Genomic DNA, 17,784 nt, shown 5'->3' with positions numbered 1-17,784 from the left:
TCCAATTTAATTGTTTTTTTTTTTGGTCTGTCTTATATGTGAGTGCCAGCTAGTTTTTGTTATTTATATGGCTGGTAATTTCATAGTGAAATTTACAGATTTGAGGTTTACTGCCCGTGTGAGTGGATGTTCACCCAATTTATTTTGAGAGTGCTGCCAAGGACATGGAAAGGTCACCCAGTCCACTCTGAGAGTATACTCTATTATCATGATTTATATGTATTTTCTAGGGAACCACATCTAGCAAGATCACCCTCAGGTGCAATTAGCATGATTTATTAAAAGTCTGCATGAAAAGCTGGAGCTAGGATCCAATCACTGTAGGGATTGTGGTAGGGTGCCTGGACTTATCATCTCTTAGCCATTAGCTAAAACTAATCTTCATTTTTGTTTTATTAATATTTGTTTCTTCTTGGATTATATATTATGTGAATGCCTGGATATCAGTTAGTTTTAATTTATATTAGTTTGTTTTATTTAGATTCTTACTAATTTGTTTTATAATTTAGTTATTATTGCACCCTAAAATTTAATTTATTTATTTTGGCCTTTGTTTTCTTCACATAGCTCTTCTCTTTTCTCTCAAGAATAAAAGGTTACCGGTTTGTGTGGGCTCTATCAGAGGAAATAATGAATTACAAGGTTACCAGAAAACACTTTGAGCAAACACAGGGAAACCAGAGGAGCAGGGAAAGAGGTGGTGTTTCTAGAATGGTTCCACGGGCTAAAAACTCCGGCAGCTGTATCTCTGACACCTCATAAATACTAATGCCAAGAATTTGTTGTCTACTCCTCATTAACCTGGATAAAGGGCATTTTTCTTGGCAGCTTTTCAGAGAAGGTTTTTTCCATAACTCAAGGGTTTTAATTACAGCCTAGTTTAGTCACTTGCAAATATTTGTTTTTCTAAAGTTACCATTACAAAGTGTCAATACATGATTACACTGCTTAAAGGGACAGTCCACACCAGAATTTTTATTGTTTTAAAAGATAGATGATCCCTTTATTACCCATTCCCCAGTTTTGCATAACCAACACAGTTATATTAATATACTTTTAACCTCTGTGATTATCTTGTATCTAAGCCTCTGCAAACTGCCCCTTTATTTCAGTTCTTTTGACAGACTTGCAGTTTAGCCAATCAGTGCCTGCTCCCAGATAACTTCACATGCACGAGCACAGTGTTATCTATATGAAATACATGAACTAACACCCTCTAGTGGTGAAAAACTGTTATAATGCATTCTGAAAAAGGTGGCCTTCAAGGTCTAAGAAATTAGCATATGAACCTCCTAGGTTAAGCTTTCAACTAAGAATGCCAAGAGAGCAAAGCAAAATTGGTGATAAATGTAAATTGGAAAATTGTTTAAAATTACATGCTCTATCTGAAACATGAAAGTTTATTTTGGCCTAGACTGTCCCTTTAAAGGGACACTAAAGTAAAAATTTAAGTTTCATGAATCAGGAAGAGAACACAGTTTTAAGACACTTTCAGAATTATTTCCATTATCAAATTCTGCACAATCTTTTATATATAAACACTTTGTGAGGCACCAGCTCCCACTAATCATTTGCACAAGCTCACATGGTATATGTATACTAGAGTGTGATTGGCTGATGTCTGTCACATGGTGCAGGGGGCTGGCAAATGGGAGAAAAAATAAATTTGCTGGGGGGAAAAACCTACTGCTTTTGTGAAATTCAGAGTGTTAGTGCATTGTCTTTTTATTATGCACTTGTTAATTATGCAATTCTACTGTATTTAGTGGTCCTTTAAATAAAAAGAAAAGATTTGGTAAGGGTCAACACCAAACTCCATTTTGCTTTTGCATAGGGAACATGGTCATCAATATTACTCTTTGCTTGTTTAATGACAGACTTGAAAATTTCTTAGGAACACACAATACTAACTGACCTATATCAAAATACAGTGCAATGGTTGACAAATGTATATGAATCTATTTATTTAGGATCCAGCCCCCTGTCTCTAGCACCATTATTTTGTGTGGGCAGAAAGGAGATAGAGCGACAATGCCAGGACCCATAATTCTCAGTGTTAGGGCTGACTTTTAAGGTCACGTTGTTGTAATGGCACTTGGCTTATTAAACACTTATATGTACATTATATGTAGAATAATTCAAAACATTAAAAAAGTAGTAGTACATTTTTTTATATACCTGTCTCTTTAAAGGACCACTCAATGCAGAATAATTTTATAATTAATGGGTGCATAATAAAAAGGCAAGGATTTAACACCTACTCTAAATTTTAAATAAGCAGTAGATTTTTTTTCTGACAAATTAATTTTTTTTCTCCCATTTTCCGGCCCCTTGTATATCATGTGACAGAAATCAGCCAATCACAGACTAGTATATGTATAGCCTGTGAACTTGTGCACATGCTCAGTAGGATCTTGTTCCCCAGAAAGTGTACATATAAAAAAACTGTGCAAAATATGATAATGGAAGTAAATTGGAAAGTGTCTTAAAACTGCATGTTCTTTCTGAATTATAAAAGTTTATTTTGACTTGAGTATCCCTTTAAATTTGTCAAACCCTGTGAATGACATTGATAAGTACAGAATTTTCTTCTGTTATATTATTCTGCTAGTTATGGGAAGATAGGACATGGCTTATGGAGAGACCAAAGGGGTTAATCTGACTTTTTAAGGTAAGAGAACATTGGAAAACTAAAAACAAAGACCTGAAAGCTATAAGTATAGAGATTTGAGGAAATGGGTGATAAAGACATAATTCATATTAACAACACTGCAGAATTTTCTTCAAATAATAGAGTTGAACAAAGTACAAAATAACTGTAATCATGCTGCGACCTCTGTATTTTGTGGCACATAAAATGGTAAAAGTGAAATTGAACTAAGAAACGGATCATGCAGAGAATCCTTTTGACATTTAAAGAAGCTGCCATATCCAACTGAGCAATAATTATGTCACAAAACAACATGCTGTCTGATACTTCTTTAAATGGATCATCTGTTTCAAAAATAAGATCTAAATCGTTAGGGTGTATCTTTTTTGCATAATCTTCCTATTATAATTCCAAATTGCATCACCTTTGGTGATTGGCTGCTAGTTGTCTATATGCCTCTCCTAATTGGATCACCAGCCATGTCTTGCACCTTAGCTGTAATGTGTTATGGCTCTTTTGCAGGATTTTAGCTATGTGTTTATTCCCTTTGCGGAGGTATTACACATGGGGCTAGAGTACAAGTTAAGCCCAATCAATAACAAGCTGTGCATTATTTTTCTCTCAGCCTCACACAAACAATCACATATGATTGGATTAGGTATTAGAAGTTGTTGGATAAAGTGAATTTTAAACAAAGTAAAATATTTAACACATGCGGTTTAAACGCACCCAATACATAAATAGCGCACCTGATACTTTCAACGGGAAGCGGTAGTAGCATTGCACATTAAGGGGCCTATCTATCAAGATCCGAAAAGACTCGCCAGAAACAGCAGTTATGAAGCAGCGGTTACAAAGACCGCTGCTCCATAACCTGTCCGCCTGCTCTGAGCAGGCGGACAGACATCGCCGAAAATCAACCCGATCGAGTTGATTGACAACCCTTGCTGGCGGCCGATTGGCCGCGAGTCTGCAGGGGGCGGTGTTGCACCAGCAGCTCTTGTGAGCTGCTGGTGCAATGCTGAATACAGAGAGCGTATTGCTCTCCGCATTCAGCGAGGTCTTGCGGACCTGATCCGCACTGTCGGATCAGGTCCGCAAGACCTTTGTTAAATAGAGGCCTTTGTCATTAAGGTTAACTTTTCCACTTGTGCACAATATGAAATGCTACTTTCACATTTAGGGCCAGATTACAAATGGAGGGTTATTTAACGATCCTCTCACACGCTAACTCCGCTAGAAGAAAGATTTTTGCGCATAAAACCGAAGTTAGAATATAACGTGCGTGTTCACATATTCCCCCATAGAAGTCAAAGGATCAAAAAAAGTGGGGGGGGGGGACCTAACATCCTACTCGCATGTAGACCCAATCGCATACTCTCAAGTGCGCTAACCCAACATGAAAATATAAATATTTCACATTCCAATGTTCTTCACATAGCATAATATGTTCTATTTATTCATAAATACATATTTCTACATATATCTTATAGTATTTTGGCAGGGGCGAAACTACACGGGGTGCAGAGGTCGCAGGTGCGACTGGGCCCCTGAGGGTGGGGGCCCATCTTAAAAAAAGAAAATTATATATTTTTTTTAATAAAAAACGTTAACATACCACTGTGACATGACTACAGGGGTTAGTGTTTCTGTTATACCCATTGGTGTTTATGTGTGTGTGTGTGTGTGTGTGTGTGTGTATGGTGTGTGTGTGTGTATGTATGTGACTGTGTGTGTATTTATGCATGTATGTGTGTTTGTGTATGTTTATGGAACCAGCAAATTACAGACCTTGTTACTACAGTATGGGGGGCAGGGGATAAACAGTGTCACTATACAGTACCACTATATACAGTATGGGGGGGTGGACCATGTCACTGACTACTGTGGTCACTTTATAAAGTACTGGGCGGGTAGGGTCAGGCCAGCCATCTCACCGGCAGATTACAGACTGTGTCACTAACTTACTATATACAGTACTGGGGGGTTAAATAGTGTCACTATATATATATATATATATATATATATATATATATATATATATATATATACAGTAATAGGGGGTCAGACCATTTCACAGACTGTGGGCACAGGGTACCTCCTTTTGCAGACATGCAATCTGATTCACATTTTTTTCTGTGTTAAATGTAAAAAAAAAATTATGTATTAAATTCACCTTTTTTTTGGAGGGGGGAGGGGTGGTGGGGGGCCCCTTCTTGCACCTGGGCCCTGTGGTTTCTAGTTACGTCTCTGTATTTTGGTACAAAATATATCAATACCTATATATACAGTACATGATTTTATATAGGTATAGCTATATACAGATATATATATAGGAATATCTATTTATAAATACTTAGAACATATTCCCCTATGTGAAAAATATTTACAGTAAAAACACACTATAACACTTTATTAAATATGAATATTGCATAAATATGCTTTTACATGTTTTCATCTACTTAACTGCAAAGGACTCCAATGCACATATATTATATATATATATATATATATATATATATATATATATATGTGTGTGTGTGTGTGTGTGTATACATATGTATTTATGTGTTTATATGTGTATATATGTCTGTAAATACATATATTACATAAATACATCTGTACACACATATAAACATATATATACATACAAATACATGTATACGTATGTATCTCTATATTAAAGCCATTTGCCTGAGACCTGATATCTTTGAGCCCTTATAACTTTTTTGTGCAATTTTTTTTAAAATATTTGTTATTAGATGGTGTTATTATGAGTGTAACTGTGCTTTGTAATGTATTCTTGATGTGTTTTGTGCAACTTTTTTGTTTCGCGAAACAGTTAACCAATTATTTTAGCATAAATCGCTTAAGCGCAATTGCATTTACTTTCAACTTGTGATAGGAGCATTAAACCCGACACGCGGAAACACCCATGATAAACCCCTTCTGCCCGTGTGTAACTGTTAGCGCTTCACTTGTAATATTATTTATTTATAAAATATTTTACCAGGAAGGATACATTGAGATTTCTCTCGTTTTCAAGTATGTCCAGGGTTTTCAAGTATGGCCCTAAGTACCTTTGAATACTAGGTATAAGTGTTCTCACTTCTCACTTGCTATTGTGCAATCAAAACATGGAAGGTGTATAGCAAAGAACTAGTATAAACTTTATTGTGCGCCCTCAAATAAATCTACTATATGATGGAAAGAACTCACGTGCGTTACCTGACATTACAATATTGTAGTGCACATTATGCTACCACGTGCATTACATATATATATATATATATATTTATATATATATATATATACTATAAACTTGTAATGCCAACAACAAAATGCAAGCAGTATGGATTGCGATTCAGCGATGTTACCGCTCCATTATGCTTGTTTTTTTGTACTCATAAGCTGGCCCATGGTTAGAAAGGGACATTCATGCAAAAATAACATGATCTAACTATTAAAGGGACAGTCAACACCGATCAAAACGTTATCCCATACCTTAGATGAAGCAAAAAAAAAGAGCTTGCACCGCATCCTATCTTTAATAACACTAACGTTAGGTGGCTAATCTTCAATGAACATTTAGTTAACAACGGCAGATATGGCCGCCAAACTCCTCCCCCTATTACGTAGGAGGCTTCTTCTCTAACTCTTCATCCAATGCGAATCAAATCCTCGGCTAGATTCTTTAGCCACGTTCACGGAGACACTGCTCTATTTCTAATAGCGAGCGAGCGAGCGAGCGTGCGCATTAGAAATAGAACAGTGTCCCTGTAAACGAGTATGGATTTAAAACAAGAGGCCTCCTACGTAACAGGGGGCGGAGTTTGGCGGCCATATCTGCCGCTGTTAACTAAATGTTCATTGAAGATTAGCCACCTAACGTTAGTGTTATTGAAGATGGGATGCGGTGCAGGCTCTTTTTTTTCTCCTTGATCTAAGGTATGGGATAAAGTTTTCATCAGTGTTGAATGTCCCTTTAAGAGCAATTACAAAATAACAATAGAGTCACAATAACTGTGTTCAGTCACACGGTAAGGCAAAAGTGAATAACAAAAAAAATGTGAATAAAACAAATACTGTGCATATAATAATAATATCACCAAATCAATCTTCAGTTTGAAGAAATCAATCCGGCATAATTAGAGCATTTAGTTTTTGTATTAGAATGAACCTTACACCACTAACTGGAAAGGTTGATGATGTGTATGTTTATGGTCTTGAACTGAACTGCTAGAATCTCATTAGAAATGTCACAAAAATCTTTAAATATATATTATCCACCTATAGTTGCTAGATTTTAAGCATGGTGGTAGCATATACATAGCTTTTATAAAATATAAGAGACAACCATGTGCAATATCATGTCAATTTCATATGATTAAAAATTGTATCACCTCTCAAAAAATAAGTTGACAAGTATTTTCTCTTATGAACAATCAAAATAAAATACTGTAGAAAGACTATATTGAAAATATAGGCCTCAAAATAGAAACCGTATATATATATATATATATATATATATATACACTCATACACACACAAAAAGAGAGAAGCTCTCACCCAGGGAATTAACAAAAGCGTAATAGCTTGTTCTATGGCTAGTTTAGTTACCACCCCAGGAGCAGCCTCTTTTTGCCCAGCATGTGCTTTTCACAGAGAAGAACTTTCCTGGAGTATGTCAGTCTGATGCTGACTAAACAGTACAGTCCAACACAGAAATACCAGTCAATGCCTCTCTGAAAGAAAGGCATGGAAAACCACAGATGTACGTTTTGGCCTAGTGTAAGCCTAGTCAATGAGGTGCAGTCATATCACTATAGGTACATTGGGCAATGAGTCCACGTCTTGTTTCTCACCATCACTCATAAGGTTAGGCGGTGCCAGACAGATATACTTCAGGAAAGTTCTGATTTCCTGCTCCCGGGTGGTAAATCGCCATAGAACAACCTTTTAAGATGTTATTTGTTCCTGAGGGAATGTTTTTCTTTCTGTATGTATTTGTACTATGAGCCTGGGGAGGGTGATATAGGAAACCAGACGTGGAATCCTTGCCCAATGACGAGGCCCAAAGAATGCAGGAACCAAACCCTCCATGTTCCTTGGTCAGAAAAGGCTTTTCTGGTATTTCTGGGCTGGACTAAAGTTGTTATGTAGGGTCAGACAGATATACTTTAGGAAAGTTAGCTACTAAGCTTTTATATATATAACACGGCTGGAAATTGATGTGACTAAAATTTTTGTTTTGGTTCATATCTTAAACATTAAGTGGACTAGTAACTTTTTTCCCTCTAGACTAGTAAACTATAGTGATATTTTTCCACCCCTGTGTTTGATATAGTCTTCAAATGTGTAAATTTCTAAAAAATACATTGAAGTAATTATCTTATATTGGGCTAGATTATGAGAACAATTTAGATCTCTCTTGAGCATAAACTATGCTAGATGGAGGCTTGTTGTTCGTCAGGTTGCCCTTGTATTACAAATTGAAAGTAAAAAATTGCATGCAAGCATTAACCCAATAAGCGCTAAGAAAATAATGGAATCATGTTAACTTCTCCCATAGACTTCAATGGAGTGTGAAAACTGCAAAAAAAAGCCTCACGCATACTCACGTGCTAACCCGACCGCTTATATTCAAGAGCGCTAAACCCGACATGAAATATTAATATTTTACATTCCAATGTTCTTAACATAGAAGAATATGTTCTATTTATTCTATATATATATCTGTATGTACCTGTATGTCTATTCCTATAGATATATAGGTGTAGATATGAATTTTACATGAACAGTATCAGATTTATATAGAAATATATATTTAATGATATAATAATAATTATTTTCTACGTGAAGGACATAGAAACGTAAAATATGTGTTTTGCGAATCATGTTTCACGATTTCGTTTTTAACACGATCAGGTTAGCGCACATGAAAACTATTATTTTTTTTAAATTAGAAAATGTATTAAAAATTATTAAACATACTGTAAAATATTCTTAATATTTAATTATATTAATTTGTATATATCTATTGGAATAGCTATGCAGGTATAGGCATATACAGATATAAATAGAAATATGCATTTAAAATAAAAATGACATTATCGACCTGTAAGTGGAGAATATTGGAATGTTAATATGTACAGTAAATATACAATAAAACATATAAATACATACACACACACACATATAAATACATACACACACATATATATATATATATATATATATATATATATATATATATATATATATATTTAAGGGCCTGGTTCTTGATTAGGCCACTATATGGGAATTATCGATCCCACACTTTACCCATAATTTGGATGGACATTGTGACCCGATCAATAGAGGCCTCTAAGGGCGCTATATATAGGACTTTAGTTGATTTATTCCTATATATTTATTTGGGACTCAAGATTGTATTGTTTAGTTGCCATCTACCATATTGTTTTGTCATATATATATATGTTTTTGAATAATATAAAGAAACATTTGTATCAGTAACCTGATTTGTTGAATGTTCTTTCTACCTTGTCTATTAAATTATCTTTTGTGATACTTATGTGCTGGGCTAAGAGTCACTAATCCCTTATCTTTTTTCTATGCAATAATTATTTTTGGACTCTCCGCGCACAGGTGGACGGTTATAAATAGGTTTTCCTATATCGTCCACTTTAAGGCTATATATTGATTTAGAGTAGTGCTGGTATAACAATATATATACATCTTTAGACATGTATATGTATGTATCTCTATGTTAAAGTCCTTTGCAGTCTTTTTTCTAACACCAGAGACCTCATAACTTTTTAATGCAATATTTTTTTTTTAATTCTTTTTATCAGACAGTGTTATTATGAGTGTAGTTGTACTGCTAAATGTATTTTTGATGTTTTTTTTGTGCCACCTTTTTGGACAGATATGAGTTATACATGCCATACGGTGTGCAGAGAGGAACATGAATAGTGCTGTTCAGTGTCACTATTTGTGTGCTGTCCATGGTTGTAATTCATATTCTTATCTGCACACCCTGTAGCATGTATAACTCATAAGTGTCCAGGAAAACATGGCTGAGGTGACAACCCTAGCCACTACTGATTGTAGGGCCAGATGCCCCCTAGATGTGTGGGCCTGGTCTCAGGTGAAACCTCTGAAAACCTTATACCCCTTGCAATACACATATATTTAAAGATTATTCCTATTTTGAGTCATCAGATGCCCTCCAATACATTTGTGCACTGAGGCCATTTTTATGGATATTCTGAAACTTCCAAGTGGTAGCGGCTGATCAATACATGAAATGAAAAAAGAGCTTTATTGCTAAAAAAAATTAAACAGGTACAGATCGGCCTAGCCTTATTTTCACAATATAGGTCATCTGAGTCTCATTTTAAATAATATACTGTACACGTGAAATACTTATTGAAAGCTTAAGTATGCATGTGTTGATACGTAACAAAGAAAGCAAACAAAAACACCTGAGTCATTGCACTTTATATAAACTCTGGCATAGTTTCCCTCATCAGGTTTCTACAAGTAAAACACTAAACCAATATTTATATAAACATTACATAAGAAGATCTATGTACTTAACATTGATAAATCGCATGCTCTTATAAACCAAATTAATTGTGTAATGAAAAGGAGCATTCCACAGAGTTCTTGTATAAATAGCTTATTTCCATTATTGGCCCATAATGATCAAACATTGCTTAAAAAATAAAGCAATAACCATACTTTTCTTATGGGCCTATTAACACAGTAAAAGGTTAATAGAAAAATGTGTAGTTGCTGTTCTTGAGGAATTTGGTAAAAAAAAAAATATATATATATATATTTCGGGGGGTCTAGAACCAAACCCGCAATACAGGTACGCCTGTATGTGTGTGTATATACAGGTAGCCCTCAGTTTACGCCGGGGCTAGGTTCCAGAAGGAATGGTTGTAAATCGAAACCGTTGTAAATTGAAACCCAGTTTATAATGTAAGTCAATGGGAAGTGAGGGAAGTGAGGGAGTTAGGTTCCAGGCCCCTCTCAAAATTGTCATAAGTAACACCTAATACATTATTGCATTTCTTGTCCTGACTTGCACAAACTGCTGCTCTCCAGTAAATCCAGTTTTAATTCCACAGAGACATATACAGAACACAAAGTACAGCAATACCTTACATACTTTTTCTTTTAATTGAGAGCAATTTCAGATTGTTTTCGGCATCTCCCCAGATGTTACAGCAGCATGACAATGGAGTGACACAGACATTTTGCAAGAGCATGAAAAGGACAATTATATATTTAGAATAATTTAAAGAGTTAAGAATCTGAATTAAATTGACAGGAACAAGACACTATTGTAGTTGTAAGTGTTACTACCTATTTAGAGCAACTAAAATCTTAAGAAATCTACTTTTCTTGGGAACTGTAGCACGGAGTATGGAGAAATTCCATTTTGTACTGTGGTATCCTGACCTAAAGTGATTTTTGAATTGTAGAAACACAATCTTTAATTTATGGTTAAGAGAAAAGTTTAATTTCTAAAAGTTATGTGAAAAAGGAAAATTACAACCTTACACAAATGTAAAACCATAGCTGAGATCACTGAACACTTTTTATTTTTCTCACTGAACACTTTTTATTTTTCCCTATTATGGAATCTTCTATAGGATACACCAGCTTCTGTCCGGAACTTGCTGGCAGGTGTTAAAGATCAATTACCAAACTAATTTTAGCAAGAGATCATGTTCAAAATAAATATTATTAGTGCTCTCTTCATCTTCTATTAAATATATATGTGTATACAGTAATTACCACTTACTGCCTTAAACCTAGATATTATTCACTAAAAAGGTTGATAATACAAAATAAAATTAACAAAACAAATAGATAACTAATAGCTGTGTACTGACTTATGGGGGTCAATTTATCAATGTGCGAGTGGACATGATACAAAGTAGCGTATCATGTACGCTGCACATCGATAAATGACGACATCATACGCTGTCAGCGTTTATCATTGCACCAGCAGTTCTTGTGAACTGCTGGTGCAATGCCGCCCCCTGCAGATTTGTGGCCAATTGGCCGCTAGCAGGGGGTGTCAATCAACCCGATCGTATTTGATCGGGTTAATTTCTGTCCACCGCATCAGAGCAGGCTGACAAATTATGGAGCAGCGGTCTTCATAATTTCTGTTTCCGGAAAGCCTGAAGGCTCGCCGGAAACAAGGGGCATTAAGTTTCATACGGAACTTGATAAATTGACACCTAAGTCACTAAAGACAGCCTCTTATTACATGCTTTTCACAACAGGGGACTGCTAGTTCATGTGAGCCATATAGATAACATTGTGCTCACGGCTGTGGGTTGTGCACAACAAAGCACTAATTGGCTAAAATGCTCCGTGCGGAGCTTGATAAATTGACCCCATGGATTCATAAAGATACCTAAAGTAATGTGGTGAAATAAAAACAAAATTATAACACATAGGGGCCTATCTATCAAGCTCCGAACGGAGCTTGATGCCCGTGTTTCTGGTGAGCCTGCAGACTCGCCAGAAACAGCAGTTATGAAGCAGCGGTCACAAAGACCGCTGCTCCATAACCTGTCCGTCTGCTCTGAGCAGGCGGACAGATATCGCCGCAATTCAACCCGATCGAGTACGATCGGGTTGATTGACACCCCCTGCTGGTGGCTGATTGGCGCGAGTCTGCAGGGGGCGGCGTTGCACCAGCAGCTCTTGTCAACTGCTGGTGCAATACTGAATACGGCGAGCGTATTACTCTCCGTATTCAGCGAGGTCTGGCGGACCTGATCCGCACTGTCGGATCAGGTCCGCCAGACCTTCTTAAATAGGGGCCATATTCTTGATGTGAATAGTTTTTCCAGAGCTGAAATAATTTGTATGATCATTAGTTTTAAATGCATTACCTTGTCCTGTTACAAGGATAGTCATGCAATGTATGAAATATCCTAGATGTTCCAGCTATTAAACTTTAAGGGGTAGATTAAATAAGCAGCGGATGCTGCTATCTACCCCCTTTAGTTTCTGGCTTGAGAGAAGCAGCGGTTGTAAGATGATCAGGATGATTGACACCCCCTGCTAGTGGCCGATTGGCCGTGAATGTGCAGGGGCGGCATTGCACAAGCATTTCACAAGAAATGCTTGTGCAATGTTAAATGTTAACAATGTTAACATTTAAATGTTAAACAACAGTGTATGCTGTCTGCATTTAGCGATGTCGGGGGAACATGATTTGCTACAGCAGATCATGTCCGCCTGGCATTTAATAAATTGGCCCCTTTGGCTTAAAAATATTTAAAACTATAAGGTATGTATATGAATGTATTTCCTCTACAACTGCTAAAGAAAACTGTCAAACTCACAAAAGTTTATCTGAAACAACAACTTTAATATACATTTGGTCACCAATGCATCTTATTTCTAGGCTTGTGAATTCCTCCACTGAGTCCTATGACTACTAAATAAAATATATGGTTGCTTCCTTAATATTTAAATGATTCCAATAAATTTGTCAAAACTGACAGTAGCAGAAACCTGAATACATCAGAGACAGTAAAATAAAAAATTCCATGATTCAGAGAGAGAACGCAAGTTTAAAAAACTTTCAAATTTCTTTCTGTTATGTAAATGAATTAGTTCTTTTGGCATCCTTTGTTAAAAAGCATACTTAGGTAGGCTCAGGAGCAGCAATGAACTACTGATTGGTGGCTACACTGCTGATTGGAGGCTGCACATATATGCCTCTTGTTATTGGCTTACCTGATGTGCTCAGCTAGCTCCCAGTAGTGTATTGCAGCTCCCTCAACAAAGGATACCAAGAGAATGAAGCAAATTAGAGAAAATAAATAAACTGGAAAAATGTTTAAAATTGCATGCTCTATCTGAATCCTGAAAGAAAAGATTTTGGGTTTCATGTCCCTTTAATTTCACCATCACCTCTTTACATAGAAAGTGTCCCACTTAGGCAAACAGTTTAAAATGTCACCAGTCAAGACGGCTGATTTATACAATTATCCCAATGTTTCTCATAAGGATGAAATGTTCCCATTCTGAAGGATTTTTTTGGGGATCACTCTTCTGGGCCAATTTAAGAAGCAGCGTACGCTGCTGTTTCCGCGTGAGCCTTCCGCTCTTTAACTCATTCGCCACCTCTGAGGCGGCGGACAGCAATCATCCCGATCGGATACGATCTGGATGATTGACACCCCCTGCTAGGGGCCGATTGGCCTCCAATGTGCAGGGGGCAGCATTGCACAAGCAGTTTACACTAAATTCTTGCGCAACGATAAATGCCAACAGCGTATGCCCGCACATTAATAAATCAGCTCCTTAGTTGGAGTTTTTAAAACTTTTCTATGCAATACAATTATTTGTCTTGCAAAAAGTTTATTTTACCTTTTCTTTTATTATGTCTCATGTATTAGGCTTGACTAGCAGAAGCCCTAGGGGCCACAGAGAACCCCCCTAGTGTATTTTATGTGACCCTCCACTTTTCCAATCTTAATAATATATCCATTTGAATCAGGAGCAGTACTTTGATATTAAAACTACAGTTTTATGGAAAATGTGCACCGGTGAAAGAAAACCTTTATGTTTGTGTAATAACAAACATATATCATGGTACTATGCCACTACAAATATTGACATTTGTGCAAGTAAAAGGCATAACATTTATCTCACTAAAGCACTGCTAATTTAAAGTTTATTTTTCTATAATAAGAGTTTTTTATTTTTCATTTAAAAGGAAATCTTAAATGTTCTTACTTTTTCAGCAAGGGGTTGTAATGTATATGTGATCACTAAAAACAATAGGTGACGTATAAAACTTCAAAGCAATACAATAAATGAATCACATCCATACATTTACCCTATAATAACTAAGCCACAAAGAAAATAGGTTTATATACAAATTCACAGATCCGCCCTATAAATTAGAAGTGGAGATAATGATAAAGTTTGTTTAAAAAAAAAAAATTGTTTATGAAGTGTAGTCAGAGTACAAAGGACACAAAGCAAAGTCAATTTGGTCTGATTGGCGTCACATTCAATTTCTAAAACAAATTATTCTCATATGCCCAATCCAATATGTTTCTATCTACAATGCAATCTCATAAAATCCAAAAAAAGTTTCAGTCTTAGATAACTGACTTACTAAACATCAACTATAAAAAGGTATAGCTTGATAAATAAACTCCAGGTATATCTTTTCCATATTTTTATACAGTGATATTCTTTATTGACATATAGGGTATTCTTCTACCTTTGTGAACAACCATCAGCAGAATTCAGAACTTTAGGATTAAACCTTTTACACTTTATCCTCATTTGTATAAAGGAAGATTTTATGTGATCAGTTTAAAAAGCACACACACACACACACACATATATATATATATATATATATATATATATATATATGTATATCTATCTATATTTGTATATTTATATATATATATATATATATATATATATTTCTCTCTCTCTATATCTATCTATCTATCTTTATATATATATTTCTCTCTCTCTCTATATCTATATATATATATATACAATATATATATATATATATATATATATATATATATATATATATATATGCTATATATATGCACTACTGATAAGATTAATAACAAACACAAAGTTTAGAATAAATCAAAATACTGTTATGAAAAGTTTTTTTTGTTTTGCTTTTGTCTTTTACTGTATCTGCTTTTTTTGTAACATTAGTCTTTGTAATGTACTTGCACATAGTTTAAACAATATAGTCTAAAATGTTTGTGCTTAAATTTACTAGTTATTTTCATTTTACATAAAGCAATCATTGTGAAGCAGAATACACATTTTGACTATATTGGGTTCTATGAATCTCTCTCTACAATCAACTTCACCTTTGATTATTAAAATTAAAAGCTAATATAGCTTTTTTTTTATCTAAAAAAAAACCATGTAGTTTAAAATACGCTTTTCCTGTTTTGATACTTTGAAGAGTTTAAAAATTCCACAAATAGCCAAAGAATTTTTACCACACCTGCAGAATGCAAAATATTTTTTTAAAAAAAACAATATTACTTCATGCTCTATTATTTAAAGGTGAAACTTTTTTTTTTCTGTGATTAAAATTTAAAAAGAAAAATATACACATTTTAAAATATATTTTAAAAATGTCAGCTGGCCCAGTAAGATTATACCCAGTTTTAAAGAGACTTCCTTTAAAAAAAAGGGAATACTTTTGATTATATAAACATAACCCCTAAAAGGGTTTATAAAACAAACATTATCATAGCTATAAGCAGGCCTAACATGCAGCTAATTTTAGGCATTTAGTGTATATATATATATATATATATATATATATATATATATATATATATATATATATATAATTTATATGTATATACACACATATATACACACGTACATATATACATATATATACATATATATCATAAAGCATTTAAATGAATATAACTTGGGCAGTCAAATAGATTTAAACATTACAAGTGAACACACAAACTAGAATAGATTCACTTATGTATAGGACTTGCATTTAAAAAAACTATTATCAAGCTTTGCATCTGTAAAACTCCTGTTAGACATAATTTTCTATAATTTAGATCAATATGGGTGAAATATACATTTAGAGATTGACCATTATATTATATATGTAGTGCTTTATTTGTATTTTTTTCATTTTGGATAGGAGGGTCGATCACACAGTATGACTGTGAAAAAAAAACAATATTCTTGCCAAATAATCTTTTATGTTACAAGAAATCTACTTACACTACAGCCCTAGATAAAATCCACGACACCATCTTCACGAAACTGGCACCGCCCGGGATCCAGTGTAACAGATTCCGTATATCCAGCACATTCTGTATCCTCTCTATGCTACACTAACATTCAGCTCCTAAACCCGCCCCTTCCTTCCTCACACTCTACCTCTTTGTCCACATAAGGTGGATTATCACTATTGCTGTACAAGTTAAAGAAATGTGAAACTATCACATTTAATTAATAAGTATTTAACATCTTTTGAATGTTATTATTTTGTGTTTTAATGGAGAATATGTTATCTATAGTTAGGAAATCTTTAACTTATTTAGAAATACAGAAATTTCATAGCCCCAACCTGCTTGGGTTTACTTAGTCCAGCCAGTCAGGAAGAGGGACAGCTGTGTAGTGTAAAAAAAAAAAAAAAAAGAAATATGGAGGACTAAGTTATATAAAAAAAAAATATTAATTCAAGGTGGTTTACAAAAATTGAAAGAATGGGTTGGTAAATGGCAAATGAGATTTAATATTGGTAAAGTTTCTACATTTTGAAAGTAAAAATATGCAGCTTACCTATAATTTAAATGGGACTAGATTTAGCAAAAGAGAGGAGGAAAATTATTTAGGAATACTTATAGATAACAAGCTACAAATGAGTGTGTAATGCAAGACAAAGGCTTCTAAAGATAATAAGATACTAGCCGTACAGCACGCAAACGGATTGGCAAAGGACCAGCTTACAAGTGGAGCAATAAATATCACTTTCGTGAAAGCGATATTTGCTCTCCACTGAGTAATACCACCGCACGCTAATGTGCACTGGTATTACAAGTTGACAGCAATGCAAACTCGAACTCACGTTTGCATTGCTGGGAAGCACTGCGCTCACAAGAATGCACTTCCATAGGCTACAATGGAAAACTAGCGCTGCAAAGGGGGTAAGTCAAGCAGCGATGGCAGCAAATTGTAAATATATATGTATATGAGTATATATACACATATTAACACATAAATATATATGTATATAGTCATATACATATATATTTACTTGGAACACACAGTTCCCATAGACCGCAATGTAAAGGCACTTTTCAGTGCTGTTTTTTTCTAACACCCCCACATCCGCCAACTTTAGTCCCCAAAAAATGCCTGGTGCAATTATTTTATTAAAAAAATTAAAATGCTACAATTGTTTTTTTTAATAAAATATACACCACTGTATTTTAGAGGCATTTGGGGGCCATTTATAAAATTAACAAGAGGTCTTCTGATCTCTGGTTAATTTTAGAAGCAATAATTGTTACTGCGAGCTCGCAGGAGCAATAACCAGCAACTTG

General features: G+C 34.8%; 1 protein-coding gene across 1 annotated transcript in view; it reads right to left on the bottom strand.

Moving 5' to 3' along the window:
- The window catches only part of REEP3 (receptor accessory protein 3), a 378,566-nt gene extending 362,008 nt beyond the window's left edge, over positions 1-16,558 (bottom strand). The window contains exon 1 of the mRNA XM_053692267.1: positions 16,457-16,558. Within this exon, the coding sequence (XP_053548242.1) occupies positions 16,457-16,488 (32 nt within the window). The 5' untranslated portion in view covers positions 16,489-16,558. The remainder of the gene's footprint in view (positions 1-16,456) is intronic.
- Between the last annotated feature and the right edge of the window lie 1,226 nt (positions 16,559-17,784).

Source organism: Bombina bombina, chromosome 9 (genome assembly GCF_027579735.1).
Source record: "Bombina bombina isolate aBomBom1 chromosome 9, aBomBom1.pri, whole genome shotgun sequence".
NCBI classification, from domain to species: Eukaryota; Metazoa; Chordata; class Amphibia; order Anura; family Bombinatoridae; genus Bombina; species Bombina bombina.
Note: the sequence above shows the minus strand (reverse complement) of the source record. Positions and strands in the feature narration are given on the sequence as shown.